The following is a 19,301-nucleotide window of genomic DNA, read 5'->3' as shown; positions in this document are numbered from 1 at the left end:
CCCCCGCCTCTTCTTTAATCCTCTACCCTCTACCCGGCCTGTCCCCACTCCTCCCCTCCAATCTATTTTCCCTCTTTCCTTCCCAATTTCATCCACTCGTGACGTGGCTCCTTCTCAACACCCCGCCTCAGCATCTCCTCTGTGGGCTGCATCACACCCTATCTCATTCCTCTTACGCGCTTCCTCCCGGTTCATCCATCCGCCCACGCAACACTCTTTTACTCGTCCTTTATTATTGAGACCTCTCCCTTCTTCACTCGTCCCTCCCTCTCTCCCCCTGCTGCGATCTCTGAAGCTTAAACGCTAAGATGGCCTCCAGAGTAGCTCTGCTCTTCCTCTTGTGTGTTCTTCCTTCCATGGTTGCCGCCATCCGCTCTCACAAGAACCCATTCTGCGTCCAGGGTCGTGTCTACTGCGACGCTTGCCGTGCTGGTTTTGAGACCTCTGCTACCACCTACATTCCGGTGCTCCCTCCCTCCCTCTCTTCCTTTTCTATTATTTCCTCTCATTTTTTCCTTTATTTTCACTCTTCCTCTTTAACGAAAAAAATCTGTTCCCTGTGACGCTATATCTTAGATCTGTATTGTGGCTTATAGTTCTTACTTCCTGTTTTCATCCTGTCGATATGTATTAGAAATTTAGGCTATCACTAGTTTTCCACAGCCGTGCTTGCTCCCCAATCATCATCCATTTTTTATAAAATTATCATTTATACTTTTGATGGTTGCAGCTTGTACCATATTGGATGATCTATTTTCGATCCGATTCTTTTTATTCATTCCGAGTTAATTCCTTGTACTAGTAACATATGTAATTTGTGGCAATAAACTACTTTGATTTGGACTTAAGCACTAGCTATAACTGGACGTAATGTCTAAAATGCCCTCCTTCAGTCGAGCCTTGCGGTCCTGTGCTCATTCTGACTGAACAATTATGGGCTATTCCGGTTAAGCTGATATACTACATTCGTTTAGTCTTCTGATCTCGTTGAATCTTAGCTATGTTTACCGATGCTCGTGATCCGCATTTTAACATTTGGCCGATCGTTGATCATAGGTGCTGAGGGTTGTTGTGGAATGCAAGGACAGGAATACAGCGGAAGTTATGTTCTCTAAGAAGGGCGTGACTGACTCCACGGGAACTTACAAAATCTTGGTGAATGAGGATCATCAAGACCATATTTGCAGTGCCAAGCTTGTTAGCAGTCCTCAGGGTAACTGCCAGGAAGCCGCCCCTGGACGCGATGAAGCCCTTGTTGTTCTTACCCGTAACAATGGGATCGCATCTGACGACAGATTTGCCAATTCTTTGGGCTACATGAAGACCGAAGCTGATTCTGCTTGTACTGAGATTCTCAGGCAATACCAGATGTTCGATGAAGAAAATTAAGTCAGTCTGCAGTGTCTTTCAAATTTATTTATTTTGGATCGGCTTTCCTAATTTCTACTTGATTCAATCTTGATGGAATGTTATCTTGACATTCTTAGTTTATGCTTGCAAGTTACTGGCCTCTAGTAAATTACATTACACAAAGTATTACGTACGCGGACTGCGTGTTGTGATAAACTATTCTTTGATATCTGGATTTAGCAAATATATGCTATGATGTGTGGATTTGTTTATTTTAAAAGGACCGGTTTTTCAATCGGTTGCTGCGTTCTCTCTCGAGATCGAAGATGGATGTCTTGTTGATGCTTTATTAACAATTTGACGCAATCATAAATCATGTCTTGGCAATTGCAAGGTAGACGTAAACGTCTTATTCCATTTGACGCGACAATCCAGTTTTACGACAATCGAGGCCAATCGGCTGTAATGTCAGATTTCACAAACCTCTTGGCGATAAAGGCAGCGTGCGTGCGGTTATGAAACACGCAAGCAGTTGTGTGCTTCTCACATTTCATGCTCAAGCTAGAAAGAAGTTCAACTTGGCGTGAATTTTGCAGCCCTTAGTTGTTCAACTGTCCCATAAACCGACCCGGCTTTGATCCCTGGCGACCGCATTTGAACAATTTTGTCCTTCGATTAGTTATGGAGAGAAAAAAAAAATCCCTCAATGAGTATTGCTATTTGTTACTGACCTTGAAAAACTTCACGCCTGAAAAACAACAACTCATCTAGGCGTCTATTCCACAATTTTATTTAATTTATTTTTCCCATTAAATAGAAGAAAATTAAAATCATCAATATTTTTAGGGAATGTCTCCTCTTCTCTTCTCATTCTCTTCTATTTTCTTCTTCTTTTAATTGTTAGATTAATATTTTAACGGTTTAGATTAAATATTTTTAAAACTATTATTAAAATATTAAATTATTAAAAATAAATAGTAAACTATAAACTACATTAAATTTAATTTAATGATTTGTAAGTACACTAATGTTTTTAAAATTTTTTTATAAATAGTTTGTAAAAATAAATAAAATCTAAAGGAGGAGGAAAGAGAAGGAAAAAAAAAAAAAAGAGAGAACTCCTGAACCGCTAGTTTAAATGGCTACTAAGTGTGTCACCTATATCTCTGTACAAAATCTCCCTAATTCAATTTTGTATTTTGCCGAGGGTAAGGGGCATAGAAGTGTATACCGATTGTTCACCTAGTGAAGTGCATGACAACTGAATGCATAATTCGAACCGTTTAAAGATAGCTTCTTCAATCCACAAGGTAAAATCGTCTGTCACTACAAAGCCAACAAGATAAATTTGACAGTAGGTATTTACACTCTTTAGGTTTGAAATTGGAACGTTAGAGAATCATACTACAGCATTAGGGTTGACTCAGCAGCAAGCAACCTTCAAAAAGGGCTCAGGTAATGTAATTTGTCATGCCAAGACAACCCGCCTTATGGGCAGGGGTATTGTTCGTGGCCTTCTTCTCAGAAGCATAAGCGTCGGAGCCTAACCTGATGGAATCAAGAGAAGGAGCAGCCTGTGGGACTGAGGATGGAGAGTCCTTCCTTGTCCAACAAGAGGGTATCTCTTATCATCCTCTTTCATTCTCTCAGCATATTTATTTATGTCAAAACCTGTAACATCATTCCCACCAAATGCAGACTCGAGACGGTCCATGTCAAACAGATCCTCCATAATCTTGTTAGTGTTTTGGTTATCGAGTAAACGAACTTGACTTTACTATAAGTTTTAGGCTCCAACAGGGGCTTTACCATCTGTAGCAAGCAATCCATGCCTTGACATCACAAAATGCTAAAGATCCAAGCTTTTAAATGTCAAAAACTAAAATATTTATTATTATTATTATTTTTAAAAAAAAGGCCTTTTGTAGCAATATTAAACTTCAAATCAGCCATGAACTAGCATATATTATCTACCACAGCTAATAAAAAATGCATCAATTAGGAGACAGGTCAAAAAATCCCCCCGTACTTTACAGATCTAAAAACAAGAAAAGCAGATTGCTGTATAGAAGCAAAGATGATTTGCATACGCAGATATACAGAAGGGCTGAAACATCATTATCAGGAATTGCACATCTTAAAGTGGCTCTAAATGCAAGCAAGAAATACATTTATTCCTTGTGATGAAGTGCACTTTTGACCTCATTCAGACAGAGTCAGGATCTGAGATCACATATTCTTATTATCAACAAGTAGCTGGGTTGTATTTAAAACTTCAACACGTGGACAGATAAATTATACACATTGAGCCTGGATAAAAGGCGCACGCAATATATAAACATGAAACAGAAGATATTGAAAGCGAGAGCATAGCTATATAGCTTACCATGAAAAATGGTTCAAAAAACTTGGGTGGGTTGAACAGTATTGCCAGACCCAGCCGTTCTGGATAATGGTCTTGTAATACATGGGCAGTTTCATGAGTCAGCTTGACTGATATGTTTGACAGATTGAAACCTTCAAAATCAATTAGCCAGACCATCTGTTCCTGGTCTGGTGGAAGATTTAAAATAGCATTTTCCATGCAATATACCAGATATTTAATCTGCTCCTTAGTTGACTTCGAATTCTGCAAGGGAAAACAGATATTAATAAACTCCAATGTGGACAAAATATTCTTCTCAAAGCAATACTAATTGAATTTTAACTATTAAGAGGGCATTTATCATTAGCTAGACTTTATTAAAATTCAAGATCATACATGTGCAACCGTTCTGTTCACTTAGGCTGTTCTTTGAGAGAGTGAAAAATAATAGGAATCAAATTTGAAAATGCAGTTAAACAGAAAGCACGTGGAGAAAGAACCCTCATTTTCCTTCCTTCTCCAAAATATCCAACGTTTATATAACTAGGCACTTGTTAAAAAAAGCATGCTAGAGGTTAAAGTAATTTTCAGAATAAACCTGGCGGCTAGGTCTCATTACAAGAACGGTCCTCCCTTGCTTGTCAATGTAGTTGGATCTATAGATCTTTCCTGTTTCCGCTTCATGAGCAACCTCTTCCTACATTATCAATAGAGACATATTAAACACCTTTTATCAAACGAAGATCAGTACGTGAGAGTTCAACCAAGTCTAGAGCTCTTGCAGATCACAAAGAATCCAACTGAATAACCAATCAACTGAATTCATTTGGTCAATCTTTGGGAATAAATGTTATAGTTAATCGATGCTAGTTCAGGTCGAATCTTGATCAGATCAAGTTTAATAAGCCTACAGATGGCAAGAAATTTGACAGCGCACTTTGCAGTCTAGCTGAACCCAACTGGACAAAGCTCTAGAAAAAGAAGCAAGAATAGAGGTAATAGAGGAAGACCATATGCATACGTTAAAGGCCTTAACCAAGATCTAGAGAATATCTTGGAGCAGACCTAGCAATAGCATCCAGATAACATCCCAGTCCCAGCCATGCATTTTGTTCCTGATGCTATTGGAAAAAATTGAAGAGAAACAGTTTCTCACCCATCGGATCTCTTCTGGTTTAGCAGCAGCTCTCCATTTTAAGGTCTGTTGCAACATCTTTACTGCCTTCTTGACGTTCCAATTTCTTGCTCTTAAATGCCTTGAGATGGATGCATCAGAACAATAAATAGATGACTTGCCCGACACTGGTCCTATCAGCCGTCTCACCTCATTAATCTGGAAAGAAGCAAAATATCATGGCCTAAGATGCTTCTAGAATTGGAAGTCACAATATTGCAGTCTAACATTTTAATTCTCGCGTTCTAGAACAAAGTAAAAGCATATGTACATTTATAGATCTACCGAAAGCGCAATCTAATACCTTTGCTTGTTGTTCCTGCGATGTTAAAATTTTCTCACGGCCATTGGAGGCAGTTTTATTTAGATCCACACTCATGATGGTTGCGAAGAACTATTGTTCAACAATAAATACCACAAAAGTCAGTATCAATATATTGCAGCCTCAGTAATTACAGAATAACATAAGTGTTAAATGGTGCTTCATTTTGATTAAATAGCTAAATATGCAGACTGGCTGCAACTCTTGCACAAATAGCATTTACAAGTCAATAAAATATCTAGTTTTTACATCAACGGAACTTCAACCTCTTGTGCAGTTATTCTTGCTGAATGCATTTTGCATTGAGGATTTTTAAGCAACCAACATTTTCATTGACCAAGAGTGATGGCTAGTGAAAGCAATAAAATCATCTAGATAGCTCGGTAAGGCTTTCATACACAAGATTTCAGATTCTGGCCCTAGATGGGATTTTTCTGACGGCATATAGTCCTGATAAAGTGCAACAAGCTTCATATGTATCAAACTAGCAATTGACACATTGTTAGAAATTTTTTAAAGGTTTGGATCTAAACTTTTGGCATCGACAATCACTCTTTCACTACCAACCATTTTTTTCTAACACTGAGAAAGAAAACAAACTGGTGCTACGCTACATTAGGAACAATCTGGTGAACCTTCATGCTAATCCTTTTCAATTGCTTCCAAGAGAGGAATGCGTTGATTGAAAAAGTTTTGGTTTAAACAGTAGAAATGGTTTACTTGATCACTCTGAAATCTGCACGGCAAGTATCTCGAGTTAAGCCTCTCTGAATAAGGTTTAAATATGTGATGCTGCTTCCGCACCTAATTTCACAACTGCGTATTGCAAGGCCTTGATTTGATAAACAACAATACGACGCTCTGAGCGATAAAGTGGTGTTTTATTTTTAATTTTTTTTATGAAAAGAGCTGCGGTTGTAGTAGCATTACATTGGAATAAGGTAGAATCATGAGCTTTTGTGGAAAAAATGAGTGCAATATTTTCAAGCAAAAAGATGTACACAGTAATCATCCACGCTAGCGAAATCATCTCTTGTTCAATTATATATTGTCTATTTTGTTTTTGGTAGGATGAAAATAGAAAGTTCTCTTTTCATATCCTAAGGCCATTTCCATCACCGTTGCAACATATATCACGTCGGCTTAGATGTAATGCTTCGAGTCAAATTTACATTGAACTCAAACATGTCCACGTCTATTACACAAATTACAGTCTAAATGCATCATGGCAAGGTCATCGAGTACTCCACAGAACCCCGAAACCGCATAGCACAAATTAAGAATGCCAACCGAACGTCATCATATGCTGCCGCCATAACCAGTTGCAAATTTACAATCTAAATACATTGTAGATGCTTGAGAAGCAGCAAAAACCATAAACTGGAGGAATCAACAAACGAAGAGAAGATTACAACAGGAAATAAAGCATAGAGAATCTAACCTTGACTACTGAGAGAGCGATTGCTTTGGGAGGTGAAAATCTCAAAAGAAGGAAGCGGATCAAGGGTGTAGATTGATATCATGAGTGCGGCATGGTTGGAAAAGAGGTTGGAGGAATGACGAATGGGGCGATATCATATGATCTGGAATTTGGAAGTACTTACGCGCCCTCCATCGCTGCAGCCGCGAAATGAAATGCCTCATCCATCCCCACTGCCACCAACTCTGTTTCATCCTAAAGTAAGACCTGACCTCGTAACACGTGGCCTCCCTCTATATGTGCCGCGTGTGGATGTTTATTATATATTCCCACATGCTTTGAGCCAGCAGGGACCAACTGTTGCTGATATCTCAGCACTTTGTGCGGATCGCAAATGGCAGAGACTGCAATGATGCGTCATATTTATTTTTTTCTCCCAAAGCTGTGGTAGAGACCGCATTTTGTCCGGCACCCATAAATATAAATAAATACATAAGTAATTAATTGTACTCTTCTGATCCTTAATATAAGGCTTATTTAATTAATTTGATTAGATTAAAAAAGTTAGGTAAATTAGTTAATTATAAGAAATATAATATGTTTTTTTTAAAACACCATAATCATTTTTTTAATATTCCCTGGTTGACAGTTCTCAATATAAGACTTATTTAATTAATTTGATTAGATTAAGAAAGTTAGGTAAGTTAGTTAATTATAAGAAATATAACATATTTTTCTTAAAACAACATAATCATTTTTTTTAATATTCCTTGGTTGATGAACTAACCATAAAGGTAATTTAAGAAAAATTGATAAATATGAAAAATAGATCTTATACTACCTTCGAACCTTAATATAAGACCTTATTTGACTTTCATTTTGATCTTAAATATAAGACCTCAATCCACTTTGTCTCTCATATTTATCCATTTTTTTTCTAAAGTAGACATTCTAATAATAATAGTTCTAGTCAATACACTTGATTAGTAAGGATATTTTAGAAAAAACAACACCTATTTAGGACAAATAACTAACTCAATTTACTTTCTTAATCTCCTCAAATTAGTCAACTGGTTCTTATAATTAGGAACGGAGGTAGTATTTAGAACTAAAATTAACTTAATAATTAGGCCCTATATTAAGGACCGGAGGAGTATTAAATAATGAAAATGAAATAGAAAAAGCCCTTTGGAAAATAATAAACAAAATAAGAAAAATCTGTTGATTGTTTTCTTTCTAAATAACTTTGGAAAATGTTATAAGATGTCCAAAATTAATTCCAAAATCATACCCTCCCTTTTATTTGATTTCCAAATCTGTGATGAGGATTTGGAAATAGTAATGAGGGTCAAATGACAAGCAATAGAAGTTTACTATTGGATAAGGTCGTTAACGAGACAAACCCGAGCTTTGTGGATAGTGGAGGAGGCAAAACACATGGTAGAAAATTACCACACGAAGCGTATTTAACAAGCAAGAGTCAGCATCTTGATTGAATTCCCTGTAAGTAAACTCACAAAAGACTGACCAATGTCCGGCTAATATCATCCTGGCTTCTTCTAAAATATCTCTGAATGGGGGATGATTCGTGACAGTGTACCCGTAGGTTTTTTTTTTTGGGGGGTGGGGGGGGGGGGAAGCTTTTTTATATGCCCAGTCCAGTTCTGTAAAAGAAGTTGCCAAAAGGCCCAGTAATGTTTATAGACGCAAAACACATGGTAGAGAGCTTGCAAGCATCTGGGACTTTACCTCCCATTGATTCAAATTCCTGTCCTGACATTTCTGACCATTCAATTCAACACCGATTTTGCTTTTCTTTAATTACCCCATACAATCATGGTTCGTGTTCCCGACATTGGCCCCGTATTCTCTGCATCAAAGCAATGAAGCAGAAATCCTAATCAAATGCAACACCCCTAAGAAAGGGAAAGCGCCAAGTGAATGAGATTGACAGTTCAATAAATATGAGCTGACGACGACTGCACCTTAAATGATGTTCCCCACCCTGGAGGAGAGTGTTATTGGACAATGGTCGTGGGTGCTAGGATAATGAATCGATGGAACGGAGGCTATCCTCCATGGTTTGCAAGAATTAATCCCCCGAAGGCATGCAAATAATGGGCATGCCGCACGATGATTTACGGGGTGACCACACACATGACCGTGTTTAGCCTTTATATCAACACATCATCAAACAAGTTTTGTCCTTGTCCTTCTTGGTGGGCAGCCCCATTATTATCAGACTCTCTCTCTTTTTTTCTCTGGCCCCCCAGACCCCATTAAACAAGGCCTTGTTTAATTAGCATCCACTCCTCGACTCAGAACTTCATTTTTTTCAATTTTTTTTAAAATATTACTAATCTACTATGTAACAAAGTTAACCAACACTACTATCTGCTAGAGCTGGTAATATGGGTTGAGCCCGCAGGCTCAACCCACCAACCCGCCAACAAGTGGCGGGTTGGGTTGATAAAAATTAGAACCGTTTTAAAATGGAAGTTTTGAGCCCATAACTGCCAAGCTCAAACCCGCGGCGGGCTAACCCGCAGGGTTGGCGGGCCAACCCGTTTAACCATATATTTTTTTTTGGCAAATTTTTCCCTTTGCCTCTTAGTCTCTACACTCTTAGCCTAATCCACAGTGCAACAGTGAACAGTTAATGTCCAATAGTCTAACACGGCAACACCAACATGGTCCCATTTTCAGATTTTGCTTGCGTGTCGCACTCCTTCCAAACTCCCAACTCTCCCAGACCCAGTCTCCCAGTCGCCCTCGGCCAGTCCTAACTCCCAAGTCCCAAGTCCCAAGCCCCAAGCTCTTTGCTCTTTGTCTTTGCTTTGCGCCTTTGCCCTAGCTCATGAGTGATGATTGAGCACTTGATAATGATTTGTGTAGTGACATGGTGTTTGTGACTTTGTGGTAGTGTTAATTTGGATTTATGTTTTAATTTGAGATGTTTGTTAAATTATTAAAGACATATCATGTTCATTTAATCATATGTTTAATATTTTGATATATTTGAAACTTGAAACTTGAAACTTTGGATGGGTTCCATGTTTTATTTATGATAATTTCTATTTGCATGTTTTATTTTAGGTAGTTAGGAATTTAAGACTTTGAGTAGGTTTTATTAAAACAAAAAACAAAATTTGGCGGGTTGACCCATATTACCGGCTCTACTATCTGCCAATCACCTAGAAGAAAGTAGGCCTATTGCGAGTATATGCGAAGTGTCGACCTCTGGCCTTCGAGCGAGGCGGTCGTATTGTGGGCTTCCAACTGGACCAACCATTACATTCAACCAAAACAGAGACGCAGTTGCCACTTGCACTCTACCCCTATTATTTTCTTTAGTTTTATTTGGAAAGGAGGCATTAATTTTTGACAGTTGACAGAATTTTCCCTTTAAAGGAACAGGAATCTAACTCGAGCCTTCCAAACTGAATAAAATTGTAAAATATGGAGTGTGGGGGATGGTAATGGAAATGAGACAGGGGAATAAGTGGGATTATTCCAGATAAATTAAACTCTGGGGTTGAGGGAGGGCGTTGGAGAAATGGATGCAGTGTGGCCTTTTGATTTAGAAAAGGCGAGGGCATGAGGTGCATCAGATGCACAAAGACGATAGGCACGTACGCGCATTCTCAAATCTTTCGGTGCCCCCCGTCTTGTCTCTCTTTTTCCGTATTGGACTATACCACCCTGCAAAACCCAATTCAAACCAAAAAACATCAAAACACCGCCCGCGCCTGTGTACAGATTTGGATTCCTCTAGGTTGTCTCATTAAATCCATGCAATCTCAAAGCATGATTATAGTAGAATTCATATACTTCTGTCACTTTTATACTTTATATCTCACTGTAACAAGCACAAATATTTTTAAAAAAAACATAGCTTAAATGTTGGTTGTTGAAATTAAGGAACCCAACTCATGGGCCTTCTCTTTCACGATAATCTCCCAATGTGGGAGTCATAATACTTACTCCGATTGGCCTCATGAAACATGAGGTAATGTTTTTTCTGCGAATACCTTGTGTTTGTGTAAGTTATAAATGGAGAGAATACAACAGTGATGAATGGAGGCGAGAGAGGGGGGGGGGGATGCCAAACGAGGACAATTAAATACGGAGGTTTCTAAGGACAGAACAAGCAGAGCTAATGTTGGCCATCACTATCCGCTGATTCTAAACGAACAAGTCGGTATAGGCGTAACTTCCCCCACCGCACCCACATTTATTTCCATTTCCCGTTGCATCAAATCATCTTTCCACACCTTGCCTTCTTGTTTTGCCCACAGCAAAGAGCACAACACTTTGGTGTCCAGTTTATGCTTCCCCCTTTTTCTCACCGTCCATTGTGTCTGCCCTTTGTTTTTCTATTCAGCCATCCACAAAGCCATCATTTTCATTCCCATCTTTTTCTACCCCCATAAAAAATCGTCCTCTTTTATTTTTTAATTTTTCCGCTTGTTTAGGCCCCTGGTTCTCCTTAAAGCGTGACATAAAATAAAAATGAAAAAATATCTCGTCACATCTGATCTTAGATGGTTTGACACGGTAAAAAGGTGCGCATGTAACTTCATTTCAAGTACTCACAAGCAAAGAGCTTCAAGTCTCATTTGTTTAGTGACAACGAAAATAGAAGAAGGCCAGTACGAAACACAATTAAATGTCGTCGCTTCTTATTTATATTTTTTATATATAATTTTAAATATAAAAATCCGAATTTCTGCCATTATTTTTGGAACCCGGATGAATAAAATAATTAAACTAAGATATCAGTGAAGGCAAGATAAAGAAAACACCAGATGAAAATTACTTCGATGTCAATTTGACATAATGAGAGAAACAAAATTTTCATAATAATTGTCTTTTTGCAATTACTACTTTTTCATTATTTAAAAAATACTACTTCCGATCCTAATTATAATATCTCCTCTGTAGGCTATAAATGATGTTTTATAATCAGGTAGTAGGATCTTTTTCACTTTTACATTCATTTTTAATTATTTTTCCTATATATCAAACAGGCCACAACTTGTGATAAAAAACACCAAAACATAGAAAGTCTTCTGAAGTTCCCATTCATATTCATTTTTTCTATACATTGACGCAGACACATATTAATAACAATAGAAAATATAAATTTATTAGGCTTCTAAAAATAACAATATTGTAAAAAATATTATATACAAGGCTAAATTATATAATGTAAAAAAGATATAAAAACAATATTATTAAAAAATACCATAAAAAACACTTTACAATGGCTCTATGAATTATTTTATTAATGAAAACGATATTATTGAGATAACATTGCAACTCAAGAACTAAAAATTACTGTAAAATAGTTATTATTAATAAGTGAATTGAATAATTATTAAATTATTATTAATAAATAAATTTTTTAAAAAAAAATTTCAGGATGGGATGAGATGAGATGACCTCGTCCTATATCCCATCATGTCCCGATTACTATTTTGTCATGTTCTGTAATCATCTCGTCCTGAACATTGTTTGTCCAGTCTAAATTAACCAGGTTCAAAACAAAACAAGTTGAACACCCATATTGTGTGTATCGGAGTGTGTAAAATATTTTTGAAAATCTTCATTTATAGTGGGATATTGCTGAAATAGGATTTAGGATAAAAGTATAATATTACCATTTATCTTATTTTTTAGGTGCACTTAGCATACGCCCTTCATCTTTTATTTTGTACAATTGTACCCATAATTCTTTTATTTTGATGCATGTGAGAAAAATTGTGAGTAAAATTATACAAAAATTATGAATAAAATTGTGATGTTGTGTACATGAGACAAATAAAATTATGAGTAAAATTACAAATTTTGATATTTATCTGTAATTTAATAGTATTATTTTGACCAAAAATTTAATAGTATGAGAAAGTTAAAGGTAACTGTACAAAAAATAATTACAATAACGTCTGAAAGTACAACATGAGTACGTACTGTTATACTTTTAAAGTAAGAATATTACGCCATCATTTCTCTTAAGCATTAATTTTAACTAATAATTAAAGTTTTTGGAGTTAATTATTTATATCCGGTATGAGAATCACAATCAGGTGAGGTTATGTGTAGTTTGGTGATTGATGCACGTGGGAGTCAGAGTCAGACGGCTGTCAGCGATTTCAACGACCCAGATTTAGTTCTGGGCATTGGGCTCTTCTTTTATGTTCCCCAAGCTCCCCTGGTTGCCACTTCTTCCTCACCTAGCTTTCCAGAGTCAGATCAGACTCATACCCCCAGAAGCAGGAGTGTCACTGAGCTTTCTGCTTCGGCGATCCTAAAATAATACAAGGGGAGGGAAGATGTTGTTAGGGAAGAGACCTCGTCCTCCAATGAAGAGACCACAAGCACGTCAGAAATCGGCTTGGATCTCAGCACCACCACCGATCCTAAGCGGCAGATTGCAGGCGGTTCAGTAATGGGCCCGATCAGAGGACGATGGCCGCCGCCACTACTCTGTCGCCAACAACCCATAGAAGGCACTCGACCGACTTCACTGACACTCCTGACTTTTGCGCTCTTGCTCTTTCTGTAAACGTCCCTTGGTACCCACCTGTGACATCTACATGTACAGGTTGCCCATTCTTCTCTCTGTTTCCGAGTTTATTTCCTTCCCTTTTCAGTTTCAGCTTAGGTGTATTTTCTGAATTGCGCTGCCTATGTTTTTCCAAGTAACTCGAAAGCCACTGAAGATGGGCTCGTTCCGATTTGAAGAAAATGGGTTTAGGGATTTATGTTGTGTTTGTGTGATGAAATTATGCAGGGGGGATAGCGCTTTCTGCAGCGTAGAATGCCGTCAACAGGCGATGAATCGGGATGAGAGGAAGGAGAAGTGCTCGCTGACATCAAAGAAAAAGACTGTGGCTCATCATTCTGCTGGATCCAAAGTCGCCTCTAATGGCGAAACCGTGGGCGCCTTGTAAAATCTCTCAGCGCCCCATCCATCATGTACTCGCCACCTAGCTGTGCCCTCTTCTGCCTTATTAGAATTTGTTCATACACCTCTTTCTACCCTTATTTTATTTTCCTTCCCGTAATTTTTGTTCTCATGCTCCGTAGGGGGATTGGGAGTTGGTCATCTTCTTGCTCGCTAGTCTACATCTGGCGTAGTTTTCCCCCCGTTTTCCTTTATTTTATTTTTTGGGAAACAATTTGCAGCTCTCATAAGATTTTGTTACGTCTTTTAGTTGACAAGAAATTAGGAAAAGGAAAAACCGAGGCTTATAATTCCTCTCTTGTTGTATTTCTTTTTGGATTCGCGTCAGGTATGATAACTCTGGATCGATTATAGTGTGATGCTCTGTGTTTTCTGAAGAAGTTACTGTTAGTTCAGTGAAAACGAACTATATATCCGCTTCTCTCTTTTTGGTGGATCGATCAGAATCCAGAATCATGAATGAAATTGGGCTGTAAGTTCTCTTTTCAAAGAATGTAAAGGAAGGAGACGGTGATTCACTCACAATCACAAGCCGTAGTTTTTTTTTTTTTGGGGCGGGGGAGGGTGGTGGGTCCCGGGGGGGGGGGGAGAGATAGCACGAGAAAAGATCTGGGGAGGGATGAAAGGGGTGAAGGAATCTGTGGCCTACTCAGCCTTGCATGGGAGCTGACCCCACTCACCACCATGAGTAGACAGTTGTTGGAAGTTGATTCATAGCTTCGATCTCAGCTTAGCAAATATGCAAATATAATTACATATGTACACATCTAATTTTCAAGTGAATTCTTATGAATTCACGATCAAATAAATGAATTTTCATAATATTAGTTAAAATAGTAAATGGTTTTTTTTATAAAAAAATTAGTTCAGATCTTGATAAATATATTTATTAGTATAAGAAAAGTTTTAACTTTAATGTTTTCACTTAGCAGAGATTAGTCGAGAAGGAGTTTAACAAATAAATAAGTGAATTGAGGCAGTTAAGTACTTGGGGGCGACACAGGATGAAGGATGGCGATTGAGATCAGGGAGAGGGGTGTGGGGGCCAGAGCCAGAGGAGACGACGCGGGAGTCAGGCATATTGCCCCGGGGGAGTATCGCTGGGGGCCACGCGAGTTTAGAGGCAGCACGGGCGTGACCACGCCCAAGTGAGAGAGATCATGATTGGTTAAGCTCCCCGACAGGACAGCTGGTGCGGGGTGGACGCTAGCGGAGGCAGCCACCCATAGGATTCGCTTATCATGCTTTCGGTTTTTTCCATCGTAATTCATTAATCTAGTTCCATTTTGCGTACACTCCTATCTCACCCAGTCAAGATTTTAGTATCCGTTTGGATTAGTGGTAAATATCTGTAATTTTATATGATCATGATTTTTATAAATAATACTGGTTAAAAGTGATGTTAATACTTCTATTTGGGTACTCTTATCTTATAAGTGATATTAAGAATGTGAATTATGTTTGGATTTTATCTATTAAAATTACTTATAAATATATAATTACCAAAAAGCAATAAAGGTTGACAAGAGAAATTTAATTTAATATAATTCTTATAATTAATTATTATTTAAATATAATTTTAATTTAATAATTATTATCAATAAGGGTATATAGGAAAAATCTTAGTCGCTGAAGCTTTATAGTGATTTACTTTTAGTAGCTTATACTCAAACGTGTAATTGGGATTAAAATTATGATTTATGAGGATTTCAAGAAATTCAGTCAACAGGATAAATATACTCTATAATCATTTATTTGAGTTCAAATGAGCTTCTTTAAACTTTCACCAGTCAACAAAAAACTGATTTTTTCTTTTTCAGCAGACCCGTAGTAATCCATGGAATAATTCGCTCTTCAACAAAAATCAAAATCGGCCTCAGCTTCCTTCCAGCGCAATCGATGCACACGGTAGATGTGGATAGTTAGATCAAATGAAGTGAGTGATATGAAATTACCGTTAGAAAACAGAAGTGAAAAAGAAGCCGCAGGGGCAGCCCAAACCATATATACAATTGTACATCACAGAAGATTCCCATCAATTACAGTTATTACCAACCGGGGTTGGTCCAAGTAATAAGCGGTTTGATACCGTTTAAGCGAAGTCTCGAGTTCGAGCCAGATGTAGTTGGAATAAAGGTCTGATAAACCGGGTGGGCAACCAAAAAAAACTACGGTTATTCTTCGTTACACAGGTTCGGTGGCGACATATTTAAAAATAGACAAGTGAGGGGTCGTCATGCTGGCAATCACTATTTATTTCCACTCGCCTGGAAGCTCACCCAGCGAGGTAGCAGTAGCAATATGATAATAAACTTGAGAATACGGATGATTAATCAGGCAACTTGGGGGGACAAATCTAATGGGATCCAACAATTTTAATTATTATTATATGATTCTTGTGAACATTTCTGTGGGTTCTCCTTCACTTTCCTCGTACGCAATAAACAAAACCATGAGATATATATAATATGGCAAGCAGTATAATGTACTTTGTTTCTCGTACACGTACGTGCCCTTATCTTAATCATATGCCTTTCCGATGTTGGCATGAAACCATAACCAGAGGGAATATATAAGTGATGTAACAATTGGCGTCCTTTTGTTACGTTACACTAACAAAATAATGATAACAATAAATACTGCTTAGTTAGATTAATTAAGATGCAAATGGCATTCGTTTGTGGTCAGAATTCAGAAGCCAAGGCGTGGCACTGTCGATCGATAATAATTGAGCTAGCAGTTGATGACATGTGCTCAACAATAATACATGAAAACTCATTCATATTCCTTTTTTTTTAAAAAAAAAAAAAAACTGCAGCTGGAGGAGGTCGCTTTTAATTTGATTCTACCTGACACTTCCATAATCAAGCATCGGTTAGGCACTAAACTTAAAGCCACATTGCGCAAGTGGACATGTGCCGACGTGTGTCAATTGCCAATTAACTATACCCACCTCATCAACTTAAAATTCCAAATGCATGCTCACTCTTTTTCTTTTTCTTTTTTTGTGGGGGGGCTTAGGAATATATAGCGTATATCTGCAAAAGCAAATAGCGGTAGCTATGTGTTGGAAATAGAAGTCAAGATTTTCAAAAACCTTGGTTGCAATATTACAATGGAATAATTCTGATGCGGGGGCCATTGAATGTTAGGTGTCCATTGAGATGGGTTCAGGTTCAAGATGAGAACGATATTAGTCGGCCGGGAAACGAAACCGTAAATGATGGTTTTAATCACTTTATAATAATGTAGTTGTTTTCCACATGTTTGTTAAATGCATATCCACTCAAATGCATGCAATCAAAATATATATCGCGTGTTGAATTTAATTAATTCAATTTATTTTGTCACTGAGATTGTACTTCTAAGGGCTCATCATACCTTCACATGTAATTAGTTTTAATTTTAATTACTTTTATGCCTCTGATCTGCAACTAATTTTAATCTGAAGTCAATGTCAGCCTTCTGCATAAAACACCAACTATTGTTCACCTCGGTCGACAAGTACCATCGTACACACTCCTAACATTCGCCCTTTCACGCTCATATTTTCCTGCTTGAAAATGCGAAGATATGCCTTTTTAATCTGGGCGACTGTCCCTTAATGAGTAGAGTCAGATAGGGTATTTCTCAGGTCAAGGGCAAGGTCAAACATGAGATAATTAAGATGCATTTAGGGCAATTAATGACAGGGCCATGATTGTGGGGCGACTTAATTGGGTCTTGGTCTTGGTGAGTGGAAGCAATTATATGGGGCGACTTAATGACACGTTCTTCTTTCTCTCATGTAATGGGCCGTTCCCACGTTTAGCCGCCTCGTCAGTTGAAGTACTCCATTTCCCCCTAACCGGTAAGAGCAGGCGGGACATAAATAAATAAGCACAACTATGAAGACACAACTAGCAAGTAAGATCCTCCATATATGGGATCGACTTGGGTCTTCATTTGCCTTGTTCGCATATGATTGCCATGCGAATTAAGACTTAACGTGCATCCATCGATGACCACAAAAAACCAGAAAAGAAGGGGGGGGGGAGGAACCAGGAATATTTAGTTCCCGGCCTGGCCTTTGATGGTTCGCGGGGATTTCAACCGAGAGGAGCTCCCGCTATTTATTCTCGCTAACTGGAGAGGGTTCTCTGGTGGGCAGAGGGACCTTTTTGAAGGAATTCTTCAAGCCGGATCAACAATTGTGGAGAACCTCAGGACATACGAGCAACCCATATTTGTTTATCTCCCAATGATGGGTGAACTCCGTGGTGGGGCATGGGTTGTTGTAGACAGTAAAATCAATTTGAACCACATTGAAATGTATGCTGATCAAACAGCCAAGGGCAATGTCTTGGAGCCAGAAGGGATGGTTCAGATCAACTTACGGTCAAAGACATGTTTCATTTCCCTACTTGGGGGACAAACTAATGAATCAAACCAGTAAATGACATTATCTCTAGGGGAAGGACTGTACAACGACCAATGTTGACTGAAATATAAAAAGAAGGAAAACCAGTAAAGATCTTTGAAAATTAAATATATATAGATATAAGCTACTTACTTTTCGATAATTGGAGCAAAATAACAAGGTAAGTGAGTGTCTGCCATGGTATTATCTACGTATCTCATCCGCTTATCAATGCTATTCTTCATAGGTCGCAAAGCGGTTGGACACATAAATCTATACAAATGTCCCTTTCCCGTAGAAGCGCACAAGTTATGAAAGTAGCTATCATAAATTTGATACAAACAAAAATTAATTCATACATATAAGTAAAAATGAGCAATTAGAAAATATGAATCATAAAATAAAATCACATTATTGCCAGTTGAATCCATACAATGTCTAGCTGATCTAGGGATAGAAAGTCCTTGAGATCCTTTTAGTCCAATCCAAGATGATATGTGGTTTGCTGTCTCACAATCCTACTAGGCATTTGTATATTGACTTTGTTAACTGATTCATAAATGTCATACAGTTGTGCCAAATAGGAAAATTTAGTAGCATCTTCAACATCCTAAGTAGAAAAATAGAATAAAAATAAGTATCATAATAGTATATGAAAGAGAAATTAGAAAATGCTTGTGCTTTTTACTATTGGAGATATGACATCAATGAGTCTTTTAGGCCATAAAATAAAATGCCCTATTGCTTCGCCTAGCTTGCCAACCTCGTCACTAGGAAACGGCAAGTCTACATCTACTTCCTCCTCTCGAACAGCCATAACTGTCACTTTGACTGAGTCTGCTGGAATTTTTTGATTATGAATTTTAGACCCTTTTGTGTATTTAATGGCATTGGCAACAACACGCGTATTTGGGTCATCTAAATAGAGAACATAAGGTTCTCTATCATTTGGTGTGGGACGAAGGTCAAACAGAGCTGACAGCACTTGTGGATTGAAACTCCCTTTTGTGCTGCCATAGGCTGGATAATTCTGAGTTCATGATACAAATTGATTTAGCCCAATTATTCTATGTTATTTCATATCATTTTAAGGGTATTTATCATAGATTTTGGCTCCTTTTGATGATAATTGTGCTTAATTTAGATTAAGAGTCCTTGCTTTGAGTTAGTGTCTTTTTGAGGTTAAGATTGTCATAATTGGTTATTAATTGTATTCAGTTGATTTCTAGGACAATTGATGCTTCAAATTGTTGCTTTTTATTGTAGGACAATTGAGAATTGGAGCCAAGATCAAAGACCAA

General features: G+C 37.8%; 1 protein-coding gene and 2 pseudogenes across 1 annotated transcript; 2 read left to right on the top strand and 1 right to left on the bottom strand.

The window, feature by feature from the left end:
* Nucleotides 1-266: 266 nt before the first annotated feature.
* Nucleotides 267-1,622, top strand: LOC114744565 (protein DOWNSTREAM OF FLC-like). Its single transcript, XM_028932740.1, has 2 exons — nucleotides 267-464; nucleotides 1,057-1,622. The coding sequence occupies exons 1-2, from the start codon at nucleotides 309-311 to the stop codon at nucleotides 1,387-1,389; spliced, it is 489 nt and encodes a 162-aa protein (XP_028788573.1). The 5' UTR covers nucleotides 267-308; the 3' UTR covers nucleotides 1,390-1,622.
* A 1,029-nt stretch (nucleotides 1,623-2,651) lies between these two features.
* LOC114744576 (phosphatidylinositol transfer protein 3-like) lies at nucleotides 2,652-7,030 on the bottom strand (annotated as a pseudogene).
* A 5,720-nt stretch (nucleotides 7,031-12,750) lies between these two features.
* LOC114744587 (FCS-Like Zinc finger 5-like) lies at nucleotides 12,751-14,003 on the top strand (annotated as a pseudogene).
* The last annotated feature ends 5,298 nt before the right edge of the window (nucleotides 14,004-19,301 follow it).

This window comes from Neltuma alba, unplaced genomic scaffold (assembly GCF_004799145.2).
Source record: "Neltuma alba isolate B1F8T4 unplaced genomic scaffold, ASM479914v2 tig00000722_pilon, whole genome shotgun sequence".
Classification (NCBI taxonomy): domain Eukaryota; kingdom Viridiplantae; phylum Streptophyta; class Magnoliopsida; order Fabales; family Fabaceae; genus Neltuma; species Neltuma alba.
Note: the sequence above shows the minus strand (reverse complement) of the source record. Positions and strands in the feature narration are given on the sequence as shown.